This window comes from Tursiops truncatus, chromosome 11, assembly GCF_011762595.2.
Source record: "Tursiops truncatus isolate mTurTru1 chromosome 11, mTurTru1.mat.Y, whole genome shotgun sequence".
Lineage (NCBI taxonomy): Eukaryota > Metazoa > Chordata > Mammalia > Artiodactyla > Delphinidae > Tursiops > Tursiops truncatus.
Genome location: NC_047044.1, coordinates 24,237,823 through 24,256,833, shown reverse-complemented (window position 1 = coordinate 24,256,833; position 19,011 = coordinate 24,237,823). Strand labels below are relative to the sequence as shown.

At 39.7% G+C, this 19,011-nt stretch overlaps 1 protein-coding gene across 2 annotated transcripts in view; it reads left to right on the top strand.

Moving 5' to 3' along the window:
- The window catches only part of CFAP54 (cilia and flagella associated protein 54), a 301,722-nt gene that overhangs the window by 224,683 nt on the left and 58,028 nt on the right, over positions 1–19,011 (top strand). For both annotated transcript variants that reach the window (XM_073788328.1, XM_019952057.3), the window contains 2 exons: positions 1,737–1,835; positions 2,354–2,495. In XM_073788328.1, coding sequence (XP_073644429.1) covers positions 1,737–1,835; positions 2,354–2,495 — 241 coding nt within the window. The remainder of the gene's footprint in view (positions 1–1,736; positions 1,836–2,353; positions 2,496–19,011) is intronic.

Below are 19,011 nucleotides of genomic sequence, written 5' to 3'. Positions count from 1 at the left end.
CTATAGATCAATTTGTGGACAGTTGGCATGTTAACAATGTCAAATCCTCCAATTCATAAATATGAACTCTCTCTTCATTTATTTAGATAGTAATTTTTCTCAAAATGTTTTTTTACTTTTCAGTGTACAAATTTTGTACATTTTTGTTAAGCTTATTTCTATTGTGAACAGGTATTTTCTTAATTTCACTTTCAGATTGTTCATTGCTGGTATACAGAAATACAGTTGATTTATGAGTATTGAGTTTTGTATCCTGTGATTTTGCTAATAAACACATTTATTAATTCTAGAGGGGTGTGTGTGTATCTTGGAAGTTTTTACATAGAGCATCATGTCTCCTGCAAACAAAAACAATTTAACTTCTTCATTTCCTATCTACATGCATTTTTTTTTCTTTTTCTTGCCTGTTTGCGTAAGCTAGTATCTCCTGCTCAATGTTGAACACCTCTCAATCCCTCCTCAATAAAGCCTTCCTCTCAATTCAAAATGAGCTCTCTTTTTTGAATGTGTGTGTCACTAATTGTTCTTACAATATAGTTATTTAATGTTATTCTATATTCTTCACTCAATGCCTATTAACCTTGTTTCCAGAATTAAACAGGTGAATTGCCCAAGCTTATATAGCCAGTAAGCTGGCAGTGGCTACACCAGAGCCTAAGTAGTTTTATTACAGTTGGTGACTGGGCTCTCCATATTTGGGACAGGACTATATTGCTTAGATTTTAGATTCCCCATGGGCAGATCTCTCCAGGTATCATCTGTCTACCTCCAAGCTTAACACTTGAACTGGGCCAGGCCACCTTTGTGCATTGTATTTCATGCTCTGGCATTAGCTTTATTCATTGCATTTCTTTTTCCTTGGGAGGCTTATAGCCAGAAGTAAAAGAAAGATATTTTTGTTATTGCTTGTTTTATTCTGGAGTTTTGTTGAAGATTTTAAAAATCGGCCAAAACATGACCATCAAAAATTAGAACAAGCAATCTAATTGAATAGTTTTTACAGATGAGTTAAATCTTTAAAATTGACTATTAATACTTTAAAAATGTAAAACAGATACTATGTTGCTGGTGGAGTTTCTGTTTACTTCTGTACTATTGACTTTTTTATATTTAAAAGCTGAACACACACACACACCGCCCCATGTTAAACATATCTCCGTTCATTGTTACTTTTTGCTGTTCTGTGGAACGTTATGATTACAGTCATCCCTTTAATAGTTTTGTAGTTAGAAAACTGATAGCAAATACCTATCAAAAACCTTTAAGTAATATTCTTGTTTCTGACGTCTTTACACACAAGATATATTCAATTTCTAGATCCTCTATTAAGATGGTAAATAACATTTACTTAAAATGCAGTTTGTGTTTATTTTTATTCAAATAATGTAAGCTCATCTAGAAAATCACAAAGATAAAAATAATTAAATTACCCTTAAAACCTGGGGTAACCACTGTTGACAATTTTCTCTGCTTGTGTATACAGGGAACATATGTGTGTACCTAGCTTTTAGAAAACGGGATCATATTGTGCATATGCTGTTTTGTAACCTATACTTTTCTTTTGCTTAAGGTAGTTTGGATGCCTTCTCATGTCAATAGTTGAATATACATTATTACACTTAATGGCCATGTAGTGTTCCACTAAAATCTCATCTTCAGAAGATGAGAAAATCTATCACGAAACTTTATGATGTCTTTATCTATCTTTATCATAAAACATTTGCCATATTTTTTAGGCTCTTCCCGGAAGGCATAGTTCTATTAAAGAACCAACAGTAAATAAATCTGAAATGCACAGTTTATTTGCCTGGATTGCAATAAGAGCTGCTGCACAGGTTGGTGTGAGTTTTATTTAACTCTTCTTTTTATCGTCACATCTGTTAAGGCAAAACAATGTATTGATACAAGAGAAAGGAAAATATCACGTTCTTTGGGATTTGCACCAATGATGTTTCTTTGGGAAGATTAGAAGTGCTCTTTATATGTGTGGTGTTTTTAATCGCTATTAGCCAGACTTGGTTTGATTCCACTTTTCTTTAATGAAAATAATGGGAGATACACATGTGCACATATTTGACACACATTTTGGCAAGTATCTGTCATAGCTACAGGAGGTAGCCTATTCAAAATGACTTATTTATTGATTAAATTGTCAACAGTCATGATTTGTTTGACTATGGTGTATACTACATGTTGGGGGATCACATATTGTTTTTCAGTTTGTCTTTATTTTTTTCCCTAATGTGTACCAAATGTTATTTTATGAATTTGCTTTTTCACATTATTTACCTAATGGATAATCTATGAATCAGAAAGCTTGCATTTATGAACTCTAATTGTGCATTAATTTTAGGTCAGTGAGGCTGTGCTGGCAATCAACCTACTTATCGGAAAGACAAATGATAAAACTGATAAAGTTAGTCAACAGGCATTACTGAATATCCCAGAATTTGCCACCATGGATCTTTTGTCTTCGTACACAGATTATTTGCTTGGTATGTTTGAATGTTAGGCATTTTATAAAATTGTAATATATGTCATGTGTAATCAAGTTTCAGAGGTTTAATTATAGAGATTTTAACTTAAAAAGGACAATAGTTTGGGGAACCTCTGGGAGAGGATGGGTTCTTAGGATCTAGCTGCTAAAATATAGGGGCCTCAGCTCACTGTACATACATACATGATACTCCATCTGCTGCTGCATTTCAGATGTAGGGCTCTGTGAAAAAATGGTATTTCCTGATGTCTGTTTATTTTCCAGTTCACACATTTCAAATGAGACCTTTTGGGATTATTTATTTGAGGGACCTTCTCTGATCCTCTGAAATGTGTACTCACTCTTACACTCTCATATGGCTCCCTGTCCTTTTTATTAGTTCTTTTATATTTGTGTGTGTGTGTGTTTGTGTGTGTGTGTGTGTGTGTGTGTGCCTGTGCATGTTTAAACTATTTCTCTTATTAAACTATTGTCAGCTTCCTGAGAGCAGGGGCTTTAGCTATTTGATTTGCTGCTCTGTCTACAGAAAATCACACATTGCTTACACATAGCCGGCATTTGATATTAATATTTGTTAAATGAATGAATGAGAGGTTAGTGGAATTTAAACTTTACCTTACTGCTATGTTTTTTCTTACTTATGACGCCTTTGTTGGATAGTAAACTATAATGTAAACCTCCAAGTCAGGTCAGCAGTAACATAGATATTGAACAATCACTTACGCGTTTGCCCTTTCATTATTCAAGAAATATTTATTGAGTGCTTCTTGTGTGCTAAACACTTAGGTAGGTTCTAAGGAGCCACGTACTGGAATCTTACTTCCAGAAGGATATTTTAGGAATAACAGTGTCTAATTTTGCTTGGCATTAGGTGAGCATTGAGCCAAAGGGAATGAAAGTGTTAACTTTAACCTGATGGGGGTGGGAACAGTCTTCCTAAAGCCTCTGAAATCACACCTATACGCAGTAGCTTACTCTGCTGGTTGAGGTTAAGTCAGCCTTAGCTGAAGAGTTGTGTCTGAAATCATCTCCTTCATGACTCTCTCCTGAAGAATAGGTGGCCCAGACTATTTTCCAACCTGAAAATGGTTTGCCCTGAGGTTAAACCATCAGGTGGATTTTTATGCCAAGGTATTGTTTCCTTATTTTTATTGCCTTCATGCCTAGTAGGATTTTGCTTCATCAGATTTCCGGACCGTGGCCTGGATCTCAGACTGGGTGCATGGCCTTCCTTAGAGTCCCCATAGATAGGCTCCCAGGGGACAAAGCAGGGCAGTCTGGCAGCAGGGGCTGGTCGCCGCTTTTTTCTCTTGACACTGCTCGTCAACTCAGTTCTCCCTGGTTCAGAATGCCAGGAAGGCAGTCCTCTTAGAAGCACACATTATTGTTTTGCTACAAAGAGAATGCAATAGTAATAATGAAGAGGTTTCAACTTATACCTCGATCCTGTCAAACCATTTCATTTCTCTCAGCCTCATTTGTCCTAATCTGAAGGCTGTGTGAATTAGATTTATTTATGGATAAGACTAAAATCTGAAAACCTTAAGACTGTGATTCAACGTGGCTGAACATGGCTTCCAACATGGCTATTTCTTTTTCATAATGGCCCCGTATTACCTCTGAAACGTCTGTCTACTTTATCCTAGACATTTTCTTGTTTTACCAGTTTTTAGGCCAGGGATAACAAATAAGTTTCACCTAAAATGCTGTATTAATCAGTTACTGGCAAAATTATACTGTGTACCGAACGACCCTAAAACTCAGTGGCTAGAACAACATGACTTCATTCTCTTACTTGTCTCATGTGTTCTGCTTCAGGCTGCAGGCTGAGTTCAGGTGTCCTCTGTGTACATTTGTTATGAGACCCAGGCTAAAGAGGCTGTGGCTACCTGGTGCCTGCTGTTCTCAGGGTATAAACCAGAGCACAAGACCAAGACCAAGCACAGAAGCACACTTGAGGCCTAAGAAAGGCCTCATTAAATCCCATTAGGCATAGCAAGTCATATGGCCAAGTCCAATACCAGTGAGGCAGGGAATTAGACTCTGCCTGTAGAGGAAGGAAGAGGGGTGTGAATGTTTGTGGAGTGGTAATCCAGACTGTCACTTATGACACGTTCAATCTATGGCTGGTAGCCACCTGAGAAGAATTCTGAACTTCTGTATGGAAACACTGGAAAAGGTGCTGCGGTGATCAGTTAGTAATGTCACCCGTGGGCAATGGCATCCCCTAACCAGATGATCTTAGTTGATCCAGATGGGCAGGTAGTCTCCATCTCAGCTCTGCTTATTACTAGAAGTTATGCTTTACTTTTCTATTTCAGTGGTTTTCCTAGCATCTTCCAATTTTCAGTTTTCATTTTGTACCATTAGCACTCCTTTACTGTTGTATCAAGATAGTAATTTGAAATGACCAAATTTTAAAGTCCAATTCATTTTGTATTTTGCCTTAAGAATAATAATTTTGCCCTCCAGTATTTTCCTAGCAGGCTGATCATTAATTCATGTTATGATTTCCCTCACTTCAGTATTTGGGTTGGAAGGAAATATTGAATCCCCAACTGATTGCTGCAAATACCCAGATGGCAGTGAGGTTCATATTATAATGAATCGCTAAAGGGCAACAATAACAATTTTAAATTGTTTGATTTTCCTTGCATTAGCATATATTAGCATGCAGGAGAAAACCCCCTCAGTGATTTACCTTCACTAGCATTGACCTGTACACGATGTGGTAAATGATATTCATTGTTTTTGTGTGCAGAGCCCTGTACCAGATATTTCTGTCCAGAGGGAGGGAGGAGTCACAGAACACACCAAGGAGTGGGTCTTGCCTTCCACGAGCTTCCAGTTTTTGGCCATCAGAACAGACATCTACTTTGAAATTATATAAATGCAGCTTTTAAGAGGACCATATTAATTAGTGGAGGCAGATTAATGTATTTTAATCTAAAGCTGGACACGGGTGGGGTGGGCATATGAGTTTATGAGGAACTTTTTTTTCTGGAAGAAGTACATGTGGGGCAGATACAAATGAATTGGAGGCATGGATACCAGATAGGAGGGGGAGCTCATCTTCTCAGCAGAGCAGTTGACAATCAGAGAAGCATGGTGACAAAATAGACCAGTCACGTGTGGAGGATGGAATATAGATCATCTTGCCAGAACCAGAAAGCAATTGTATGATGTCTATAGAACAATAAGAGAATTGAGTGTTGTAGCTGGTCCAATTTATTGAGGTTTCTTTTACATTGTCTTGTAGGAATAGAGACCCTGAAATGATGCTGGGACCATATTTAGATTGAATGCAAAAAACCATTTACTCCATGTCTACTTTGGGCCCAGTTATATTCAAATATACACCATCTTTTTGTCTTGATTTTCCTATGGGCTTAATAAAAAATTCAGCTAGGATTAAAAATTATTAAATTCTATAATACACTTTGAATTAAAAGCAACATTTAGGATTAGTGGTTCCGGATGCAGCCTCTCACAACTACATACACTTGATATATGGAAAAATATAAATATGTGTCATGCCAAAAATCAATGTTGATGAACGTACTGTCAGAACATAGAGATCTATGGAGCAGAACTGAGAATCAACTGACCGAGAATCAACGAGTACATGCTTTGCCTCTTGAAACAGAGAAAACCGTCCATCCTGAAAAAAATATGATTTGTCTTTCCCATACTGCCTTGCCCCTGGCTCAGAGACATGGGTCAATGCCAACTAAAAACTGGGATGTCATTCCTCTACTGCTCTCTTGGCTTTTTCTATTCCTCTGAGACACAATTTCCCATAGTGGTGGGGAACTAGGGAGACACATTATATCCTCAAATCCTGAATAATTAAACCATGTACAGGTGAGAATGGAGATAAATCATTCATGCTTACAACAGTGATTTTGTGTGTGTGTGTGTATGAGCATGTGTGTGTATATGTGCTGTATCAATCCAGAGTGTCAGCAGTTCATACAATGGGGGTATGATGAGAACCATCCTCAGCGAAGCAGAGCTGTCCTGGGCCGATGTCTGCAAGAGTCTAGATGTTCCACTCAGAGCTCTGCCCTTGGATCATGTAAATCTGAGAAAGGACAGTACCATGACCAAGGGCAGAGCATACGTTCTCCACTCTCTACTGTCAGACACAAGGCATGAAGAGACCCTATTCTAGACAGAGTCAACAGTGAGAAAATAAGAAACAACAGATGGCACATGTGAGAAAATATTGCCACATGAACGCAATGGGATGCTATCCTGAAGACTCAGAGGAAGATTGACCCTTGAAGGAACCAAAGGAAATCTTAACAAGATGGTTTGAAACTCTTAGCAGAGCCTAAGCAGTCACTCCTGATGCTGTGTGCTGGTGCTTTCTTGTGTGATTTCATTTATCCTTTAGGAAAGTCCTGTGAGAGTGTCACTATGCACATTTATTAAATAAGGCAAGGTGCTGGGAGAGGTATTGAACTCCGGGTGATGGTTCACGGCTAATATAGACCCTCATCTATTCAATTCTAAAGGCAGTGCCCTGGATCATTGTTTTGGGTGTGATAAATAAGTTTTACCAGGAAATCAAAATGCAGAATCGATACTTCTGGTCAACCTGTTGGCCTGAGCTGGCATGAAAGATACTTCTGCCCTCCCCAATACAAACCTATTACAAGGCTGGATAAAATAGAACCAAAATTGTTTTAATTTATAGCTGAGCATGAAATCAGGAAAGGGAGATCCCAAGTCACCAAAGTAAAATGAGAAATTTTAAGCAAGAGCTGCAGCTGAGCAGTCACTGGAGCAGGAACAGCCAGGGCTCGGGCTTGAATGCCTGGTGAAAGAAGGGGTCTGGAAAGAGGGCCCCGCAGGTAGGGGAAGTCAGAGCCTAGCTAACTGCATAACATTGGCATTCAGAGAGGGCTTGTCCACAAATTGAGGACTAGAAGTACGCTGCCCACTGGCCTGCGTAGCTGCAGAGCAACATGCCAAGTGCCCAGTGAGGGCCAAAAAGCAACCACAGGGGAGAAGTCAGAAACCACCTAAGACTGTGAGGTTGGAATTCACACCTCCTGAATGATGCAGGGAAATAAGCATAAATACTGGCCCAGAACCAGTGAAAGCATGCAGATCTGGCTGGGGATAGTGGAAACTGTTGCAAAGGGATACTCTTCAATGCAGGGTATAAGGGACTCTCCCTCCAAGAAATTCTTCTGAAGATAAATTTAAAGACAGCACAGATGACACCTGGACAAATTTTGGCATCATTTTTGGATTATAAAGAGGAAGAAAAAAATTGTAAACAGTCAGAAAAAGACCTTCTACAAAGGAACAGAAATTGAACTGGCCTTAATTTTTCTCTGTGATGTTAAAGACCAAATGACAGGGACTTCCCTGGTGGTCCATTAGTAAAGAATCCACCTTCCAATGCAGGGGACGCTGGTTTGATCCCTGGTCAGGGAACTAAGATCCCACATGCCGCGGGGCACCTAAGCCCGTACACCACAACTACTGAGCTCGTGCGCTTCAGCTAGGGAGCCTGCATGCCGCAAACTACAGAGCCCACATGCTCTGGAACTCGCACAACTAGAGAGAGACGACCCACATGCCGTAACTAGAGAGAAGCCCGCGTGCCGCAACGAAAGATCCCACCCACATGCCTCAACATACATCCTGCATGCCGCAACTAAGACCCGACACAGCCAAAAATAAATAAATCTTAAAAAAAGAAAGACCAAATGACATTGGCCAAATATGTATCGAGGTTCTTTTTTTCTTTTAATTTAGTTCAATTTTTTGCATAGGTAATTTATTTTCAAGAATCACAACTCAAAAGTCATATAAGGGTATGGAGAGAATGTCTCCCTTCCATCTTCTCTGCAGGTGCCTCAGTTCTCCTCCCCAGAGGCAGTCAGTGTTGTCAGAATATTAAGGTCCTATTCCTGCTGTAACAACCATAAATTTAGTGGCTTAAAGCAACACAATATATTATCTTACAGTTCTGGAGTTCTGAAGTCCAAAATAGGCCTTACTGGGCTAAAATTAAGGTGTCAGCAGGGCTACATTCCTCTGGAGGCATTGGGGGAGAATGTTTCCTAAGCTTTTTCAGCTTCTAGAGACCACCTGAGTTTCTTGGCTTGTGGCCCCTTCCTGTAGCTTCCAAGCCATCAGAGTAGCATCTTCAGTCTCTCTGACTCTGATACACTCAGTCTTCTGTTTCCCTTTTCTACATATAAAGACCCCTATGATTACACTAAGCCCACATGGATAACATAGGATAATCTCCCCATTTCAAGGTCAGCTGACAGGCAACCTTAATTCCATCTGCAACCTTAATTCTCCTTTGCCCTGTAACCTAACATATTCACAGGTTCTGGGGATTAGGGCATGGAAATCTTTAGGGAACCATTATTCTGCCTACCACAATTGGTTTCCTGTGTTCTCTACCAGAGATATCACATGCTTATACAGACTGTCAAGGTTCTGTTACAGAGGACAGAATCCACTCCGATTCGTTTAAGCAGGAGGAGGTTTATTAAAGGACTTTCAGAATCCCTGTGAGGGCTAAAGAAACAAATTCCAGGCTGAGCCTCCAGAAATGACTAAGCCATACATAACTGGATCACCAAGGCAATGCAGGTTTTTGTTTTCTTTTGTTTTATAAAGTGTCTTAGTCTGTTCGTGCTGCTATAAGAAAATACCACAGACTGGGTAGCTTATATATAAACAACAGAAATGTATTTCTTACAGGTTTGGAGGTTAGAAGTCCAGTATCAGGGCACCAGCAGATTCAGTGTCTGGTGAGGGCCCGCTTTCTGGTGCATAGATGGTGCCTTCTTGCTTTGTCCTCACATGGTGGAAAGGGCTAGGGCTCTCTGGAGCCTCTTTTATAAAGGCACTAATACCATCACTTTGGGGGGTTAGGATTTCAACATACGAATTTCAGGAGGGTGGGAACACAAACGTTCAGACCATAGCGTAAGGGAAGCTGTAGAATCAGAAATCTGCCTGCAAAATAGGAAGACTCTGCTCTAGCTGCAGCCTCACCAACCACACCACCTCTGCCAGAATCCACACAAGCAAAAGATGCTTTGACTCTTGTCTTCCGCACCACTTAGCACAGTGCCAACTTCAGGTCTTTCGTGAATGCACTGAATTGGTGATACCTAAATCTCATCCAGGGCCCTAGCTGCAAGGAAACCTCAGAAATGGGATTTTTATCTCTGCAACTTCTTCAATATAGGTAAGCACGTTCAGAGATTAGGAAAAATGTTGAGTGAACCAATATGGTGCACACTAATACACTGATATATTTTTCCCTTAAAAATACAAATAATAGGGCTTCCCTGGTGGCACAGTGGTTGAGAGTCCACCTGCCGATGCAGGGGACACGGGTTCGTGCCCCGGTCTGGGAAGATCCCACATGCCGCGGAGCGGCTGGGCCCGTGAGCTATGGCTGCTGAGCCTGCGCATCCGGAGCCTGTGCTCCGCAGCCGGAGAGGCCACAACAGTGACAGGCCGGTGTACTGCAAAAAAACAAACAAACAACAACAACAACAAACAAATAACAGTATAACCATTAGTATGCATAATTTTATGCTCCTTCCTCATTGCTTTTCTTCAACCTAATGTAAGTGTATCTGTTGGCAATTCTTTTCAAATCAATACGTAGCTTCTTTTTATTGTTGCATAATCTTTATAAAGATGCACCATAATTAGTCTTCCTTTGATAGATATTTAGGTTGTTTCTACCCTTTTGCTATTACATACAAATTTGCTCTAGATACATATATGAGATATATATATATATATCTCACATATATATCTATTGACCCAATAGATATACTAACCTATGTACAAAGTTTTACACATATATGATATATATGTATATTTATAAATGTCATATGTATATGATTTATATATATAGTATATGTATAATTATATATGTATAAAACTTTGTTCATAAGCTAGTATATTGATTGGGTCAATTCTCATAAGGAAAATTTCTGGATCAAAGGGTAGAATCATTTGTAATTTTGATAAGGTTTGCAAAACACCTTCCATAAAGGTTATGCCAATTTGTTTTCCTGCCAGTAATTAATAAAAGGTCATTTTTCCCCATACCTTTGTTGATACAGGTATATTATAAAAATTTTTAAACCTTTGTCAATGTAGTAGGAAGGGAAGATTTAATTTTAATTTACACATCTGGACGAGGGGAAGATGGCGGAAGAGTAACACACGGAGATCACCTTCCTCCCCACAGATACACCAGAAATACATCTACACGTGGAACAACTCCTACAGAACACCTACTGAACACTGGCAGAAGACCTCAGACCTCCCAAAAGGCAAGAAAGTCCCCACGTACCTGGGTAGGGCAAAAAAAATAAGAATAAACAGAGACAAAAGGATGGGGATGGGACCTGCACCAGTGGGAGGGAGCTGTGAAGGAGGAAAGGTTTCCACACACTAGGAAGCCCCTTCACGGGCTGAGACTGTGGGTGGCGGAGGGGGAAAGCTTTGGAGCTGGAGCTGTGGAGGAGAGCACAGCAACAGGGTTGCGGTGGGCAAAGCAGAGAGATTCCCACACAGAGGATCGGTGCTGACCGGCACTCACCGGCCCGAGAGGCTTGTCTGCTCCCCCGCCGGGGCAGGCGGGGCTGGGAGCTGAGGCTCCGGCTTTGGTCGGAGCGCAGGGAGAGGACTGGGGTTGGCAGCGTGAACACAGCCTGCAGGGGGCTAGTGCACCACGGCTAGCCAGGAGGGAGTCCAGGGAAAAGTCTGGACCTGCCGAAGAGGCAAGAGACTTTTTCTTCCCTCTTTGTTTCCTGGTGTGCGAGGTGAGGGGATTAAGAGCGCTGCTGAAAGGAGCTCCAGAGACGGGCATGAGCCGCGGCTAAAAGCGCAGGCCCCAGAGACGGGCATGAGACGCTAAGGCCGCTACTGCCGCCACCAAGAAGCCTGTGTGCGAGCACAGGTCACTATCCACACCCCCCTTCCGGGGAGCCTGTGCAGCCCGCCACTGCCAGGGTCCCGGGATCCAGTGACAACTTTCCCAGGAGAATGCGCGGCGCGCCTCAGGCTGGTGCAACGTCATGCCGCTCTCTGCCGCCGCAGGCTCGCCCCACACTCCGTACCCCTCCCTCCCCCTGGCCTGAGTAAGCCAGAGTCCACGAAGCACCTGCTCCTTTAACCCCATCCTGTCTGAGCGAAGAACAGATGCCCTCCTGCGACCTACATGCCAAGGCGGGGCCAAATCCAAAACTGAGCCCCCAGGAGCTGTGAGAACAAAAAAGAGAAAGGGAAATCTCTCCCAGCAGCTTCAGAAGCAGTGGATTAAAGCTCCACAATCAACTTGATGTACCCTGCATCTGTGGAACACCTGAATAGACAACGAATCATCTCAAATTGAGGAGGTAGACTTTGAGAACAAGATTTATGATTTTTTCCCCTTTTTCTCTTTTTGTGAGTGTGTATGTGTATGCTTCTGTGTCAGATTTTGTCTGTATAGCTTTGCTTCCACCATTTGTCCTAGGGTTCTATCTGTCTGTTTTTTTAATTAATATTTTTCATTTTAATAACTTTATTTTTTCTTTCTTTCTTTCTTTCTTTCTCTCTCTCTCTCTCTCTCTCTCTCTCTTTCTTTCTTTCTTTCTTTCCTTTCTCTCCCTTTTATTCTGAGCCGTGTGGATGAAAGGCTCTTGGTGCTGCAGCCAGGAGTCAGTGCTGTGCCACTGAGGTGGGAGAGCCAACTTCAGGATACTGGTCCACAAGAGACCTCCCAGCTCCACATAATATCAAACGGCGAAAATCTCCCAGAGATCTCCATCTCAACACCAGCAGCCAGCTTCACTCAACGACCAGCAAGCTACAGTGCTGGACACCCTATGCCAAACAACTAGCAAGACAGGAACACAACCCCACCCATTAGCAGAGAGGCTGCCTAAAATCATAATAAGTCCACAGACACCCCAAAACACACCACCAGACGTGGACCTGCCCACCAGAAAGACAAGATCCGGCCTCATCCACCAGAACACATGCACTAGTCCCTTCCACCAGGAAGCCTACACAGCCCACTGAACCAACTTTAGCCACTGGGGACAGACACCAAAAACAACAGGAACTACGAACCTGCAGCCTAAAAAAAGGAGACCCCAAACACAGTAAGATAAGCAAAATGAGAAGACAGAAAAACACACAGCAGATGAAGGAGCAGGATAAAAACCCACCAGACCTAACAAACGAAGAGGAAATAGGCAGTCTATGTGAAAAAGAATTCAGAATAATGATAGTAAAGATGATCCAAAATCTTAGAAATAGAATAGAGAAAATGCAAGAAACATTTAACAAGGACCTAGAAGAACTAAAGATGAAACAAGCAATGATTAACAACACAATAAGTGAAATTAAAAATACTCTAGATGGGATCAATAGAAGAATAACTGAGGCAGAAGAACGGATAAGAGACCTGGAAGATAAAATAGTGGAAATAACTACTGCAGAGCAGAATAAAGAAAAAAGAATGAAAGGAACTGAGGACAGACTCAGAGACCTCTGGGACAACATTAAACGCACCAACATTCGAATTATAGGGGTTCAAGAAGAAGAAGAGAAAAAGAAAGGGACTGAGAAAATATTTGAAGAGATTATAGTTGAAAACTTCCCTAATATGGCAAAGGAAATAGTTAATCAAGTCCAGGAAGCACAGAGAGTCCCATACAGGATAAGTCCAAGGAGAAATACACCAAGACACATATTAATCAAACTATCAAAAATTAAATACAAAGAAAACATTAAAAGCAGCAAGGGAAAAACAACATATTACACACAAGGGAATCCCCATAAGGTTAACAGCTGATCTTTCAGCAGAAACTCTGCAAGCCAGAAGGGACTGTCAGGACATATTTAAAGTGATGAAGGAGAAAAACCTGCAACCAAGATTACCCAGCAAGGATCTCATTGAGATTTGATGGAGAAATTAAAACCTTTACAGACAAGCAAAAGCTGAGAGAGTTCAGCACCAACAAACCAGCTTTACAACAAATGCTAAAGGAACTTCTCTAGGCAAGAAACACAAGAGAAGGAAAAGACCTACAATAACGAACCCAAAACAATTAAGAAAATGGGAATAGGAACATACATATCGATAATTACCTTAAATGTAAATGGACTAAACGCTCCCACCAAAAGGCACAGATTGGCTGAATGGATACAAAAACAAGACCCATATATATGCTGTCTACAAGAGACCTGCTTCAGACCTAGAGAAACATACAGACTGAAAGTAAGGGGATGGAAAAAGATATTCCATGCAAATGAAACCAAAAGAAAGCTGGAGTAGCAATTCTCATATCAGACAAAATAGACTTTAAAACAAAGACTATTACAAGGAACAAAGAAGGACACTACATAATGATCAAGGGATCGATCCAAGAGGAAGATATAACAATTGTAAATATTTATGCACTCAACATAGGAGCACCTCAATACATAAGGCAAATACTAACAGCCATAAAAGGGGAAATTGACAGTAACACATTCATAGTAGGGGACTTTAACACCCTATTTTCACCAAAGGACAGATCATCCAAAATGAAAATAAGGAAACACAAGCTTTAAATGATACATTAAACAAGATGGACTTAATTGATATTTATAGGACATTCCATCCAAAAACAACAGAATACACATTTTTCTCAAGTGCTCATGGAACATTCTCCAGGATAGATCATATCTTGGGTCACAAATCAGGGCTTGGTAAATTTAAGAAAATTGAAATTGTATCAAGTATCTTTTCTTACCACAATGCTATGAGACTAGATATCAATTACAGGAAAAGATCTGTAAAAAATACAAACACACGGAGACTAAACAATACACTACTTAATAACGAAGTGATCACTGAAGAAATCAAAGAGGAAATCAAAAAATACCTAGAAACAAATGGCAATGGAGACACGACGACCCAAAACCTATAGGATGCAGCAAAAGCAGTTCTAAGAGGGAAGTTTATAGCAATACTATCCTACCTTAAGATACAGGAAACATCTCGAACAAACAACCTAACCTTGCACCTAAAGCAATTAGAGAAAGTAGAACAAAAAACCCTCAAAGTTAGCAGAAGGAAAGAAATCATAAAAATCAGATCAGAAATAAATGAAAAAAAAATGAAGGAAACGATAGGAAAGATCAATAAAACTAAAAGCTGGTTCTTTGAGAAGATAAAAAAAATTGATAAACAATTAGCCAGACTCATCATGAAAAAAAGGGAGAAGACTCAAATCAATAGAATTAGAAATGAAAAAGAAGTAACAACTGACACTGCAGAAATACAAAACATCATGAGAGATTACTACAAGCAACTGTATGCCAATGAAATGTACAACCTGGAAAAAATGGACAAATTCTTAGAAATGCACAACTGCCACGACTGAATCAGGAAGAAATAGAAAATATGAACAGGCCAATCACAAGCAATGAAATTGAAACTGTGATTAAAAATCTTCCAACAAACCAAAGCCCAGGACCATATGGCTTAACAGGCAAACTCTATCAAACATTTGGAGAAGAGCTAACACCTATCCTTCTCAAACTCTTCCAAAATATAGCAGAGGGAGGAACACTCCCTAACTCCTTCTACGAGGCCACCATCACCTTGATACCAAAACCAGGCAAGGATATCACAAAGAAAGAAAACTACAGGCTAATATCACTGATGAACATAGATGCAAAAATCCTCAACAAAATACTAGCAAAGAGAATCCAACAGCACATTAAAAGGATCATACAACATGGTCAAGTGGGGTTTATTCCAGGAATGCAAGGATTCTTCAATATATGCAAATCAATCAACGTGATACACCATATTAACAAATTGAAGGAGAAAAACCATATGATCATCTCAATAGATGTGGAGAAAGCTTTTGACAAAATTCAACACCCATTTATGATAAAAACCCTGCAGAAAGTAGGCATAGAGGGAACTTTCCTCACCATAATAAAGGCCATATATGACAAACCCACAGCCAACATCGTCCTCAATGGTGAAAAACTGAAAGCATTTCCACTAAGATCAGGAACAAGACAAGGTTGCCCACTCTCACCACTCGTATTCAACATAGTTTTGGAAGTTTTAGCCACAGCAATCAGAGAAGAAAAGGAAATAAAAGGAATCCAAATCGGAAAAGAAGAAGTAAAGCTGTCACTGTTTGCAGATGACATGGTACTATACATAGAGAATCCTAAAGATGCTACCAGAAAACTACTAGGGCTTATCAATGAATTTGGTAAAGTAGCAGGATACAAAATTAATGTGCAGAAATCTCTGGCATTCCAATACACTAAAGATGAAAAATCTGAAAGTGAAATCCAGAAAACTCTCCCATTTACCATTGCAACAAAAAGAATATAATATCTAGGAATAAACCTACCTAAGGAGACCAAAGACCTGTATGCAGAAATTTATAAGACACTGTTGAAAAAAATTAAAGATGATACAAATAGATGGAGAGATATACCATGTTCTTGGATTGGAAGAATCAACATTGTGAAAATGACTCTACTTCTCAAAGCAATCTACAGATTCAATGCAATCCCTATCCAACTACCACTGGCATTTTTCACAGAACTGAAAAAATTTTTTCACAATTTGTATGGAAACACAAAAGACCCCTAATAGCCAAAGCAAACTTGAGAACGAAAAACGGACCTGGAGGAATTAGGCTCCTGGACTTCAGAGTATACTACGAAGCTACAGTAATGAAGGCAGTATGGTAGTGGCACGAAAACAGAAATATAGATCAATGGAACGAACAGGATAGAAAGCCCAGAGATAAACCCACACACATATGGTCACCTTATCTTTGATAAAGGAGGCAGGAATGTACATTGGAGAAAGGACAGCCTCTTCAATAAGTGGTGCTGGGAAAACTGGACAGCTACATGTAAAAGAATGAAATTAGAACACTCCCTAACTCCATACACAAAAATAAACTCAAAATGGATTAAAGACCTAAATGTAAGGCCAGACACTATAAAACTCTTAGAGGAAAACATAGGCAGAACACTCTATGACATACATCACAGCAAGATCCTTTTTGACCCACCTCCTAGAGAAATGGAAATAAAAACAGTAATAAACAAATGGGACCTAATGAAACTTAAAAGCTTTTGCACATCAAAGGAAACCATAAACAAGGTGAAAAGATAACCTTCCGAATGGGAGAAAACATTTGCCAATGAAGCAACTGACAAAGGATTAATCTCCAAAATATACAAGCAGCCTGTGCAGCTCAATAACAAAAACACAAACAACCCAATCCAAAAATAGGCAGAAGACCTAAATAGACATTTCTCCAAAGAAGATATACAGACTGCCAAAAAACACATGAAAGAATGCTCAACATCATTAATCTTTAGAGAAATGCAAGTCAAAACTACAATGAGATATCATCTCACACCAGTCAGAATGGCCATCATCAAAAAATCTAGAAACGATAAATGCTGGAGAGGTTGTGGCGTAAAGGGAACACTCTTGCACTGCTGGTAGGAATGTGAATTGGTACAGCCACTATGGAGAACAGTGTGGAGGTTCCTTAAAAAACTACAAATAGAACTACCATATGAGCCAGCAATCCCACTACTGGGCATATACCCTGAGAAAACCATAATTCGAAAAGAATCATGTACCAAAATGTTCATTGCAACTCTATTTACAATAGCCCGGAGACGGAAACAACCTAAGTGTCCATCATCGGATGAATGGATAAAGAAGATGTGGCACATATATACAATGGAATATTACTCAGCAATAAAAAGAAACGAAATTGAGCTATTTGTAATGTGGTGAATAGACCTAAAGTCTGTCATACAGAGTGAAGTAAGTCAGAAAGAAAGACAAATACCATATGCTAACACATATATATGGAATTTAAGAAAAAAAATGTCATGAAGAACCTAGGGTTAAGACAGTAATAAAGACACAGACCTACTAGAGAATGGACTTGAGGATATGGGGAGGGGGAAGGGTGAGCTGTGACAAAGTGAGAGAGTGGAATGGACATATATACACTACCAAATGTAAGGTAGGTAGCTAGTGGGAAGCAGCTGCATAGCACAGGGAGATCAGCTCGGTGCTTTGTGACCTCCTAGAGGGGTGAGATAGGGAGGGTGGGAGGGAGGGAGACGCAAGAGGGAAGAGATATGGGAACATAGTTATATGTATAACTGATTCACTTTGTTATAAAGCAGAAACTAACACACCATTGTAAAGCAATTATACTCCAATAAAGATGTAAAAAAAAAAAATTTACACCTCTTACTAGGACTAAGCTTAAACATCTTTGTGTGAACTTTCTGCCTATGATTTGCTCTTTCGTTTTTGTGGTACACGGGTCTCTCACTGTTGTGACCTCTTCCGTTGCGGAGCACAGGCTCCGGACACACAGGCTCCGGACGCACAGGCTTAGCGGCCATGGCTAACGGGCCCAGCCACTCTGCGGCATGTGGGATCTTCCCGGACTGGGGCACGAACCCGTGTCCCCTGCATCAGCAGGCAGACTCTCAACCATCGGGCCACCAGGGAAGCCCTTTTTATTGGGGGGGGGAGGTTGGTTTTTCCGTTGCCTTTTCTTTAAAAATTTATAGAAGCTCTTAATTATAGAAATCAACCCTTTGTGATATTATTTGCAAATATATTTTTTCAATTGTCAGTTATTATTTAGCCTTCTTTATGGTGGTTCTGTCCCATGAAGAAACTTTGTATTTCTAAATGATATACTTTATTAAACTTTTCTTTTATAAGTTTTGCATTTATGTCATAGTTAGAAAGGTTTTGTCCCTACTCTGTGACTATGAATTAGTTCTCCCATGGACCCTTTTACTAATTTATGGAAACCTATTTGGAATATGTAAAAAATAACAAATGGATACAATTTTAGTTTTTCCAGATGGCCACCCTATTTCTGTACTTTTTACTCATTTCCTATTGATCTGTCTATTCAGGTTTCAGTACCACACAGTTTTAATTATTGTAGCCTTATAATATATTTAATATCTATTAAAGTAAATCCCCACTCATTACTCTTTCTTTTCAAAATTGTTTTTCTTGTCTTTTATGGCTTTTTATTTTTACTTTGGAAGCAGCTTGTCTAGTTAAAAAAGCTCTCTCATAATTTCATTGGAGTTTCATTACCTTTATATTTTATCTTAGAAACAACATTTTTCTTCTATTGAGTCATCTTAACCAAGAACATTTTATGTCCTGTATTTTTTAGTTCATGCCTTTTAAAAAAATATTAATCCCTTAGGAGTGTTTTAATGTTTTCTTTAAATAGATCTTGTATACTTCTTGTCAGATTTATTTCTGGATATTTTACCTTTTTATTGGTATTGCAAAATTTTTTCATTAGATTTCTACTGGTTGTTGTTTTCTTGTGGGGGTTATTGATGTCTCTATATTACTTTATTATCTTTAGGTATTTTTCTCCACTTTATCTTTTTTGAGCAAAGTCTGGGTCAGT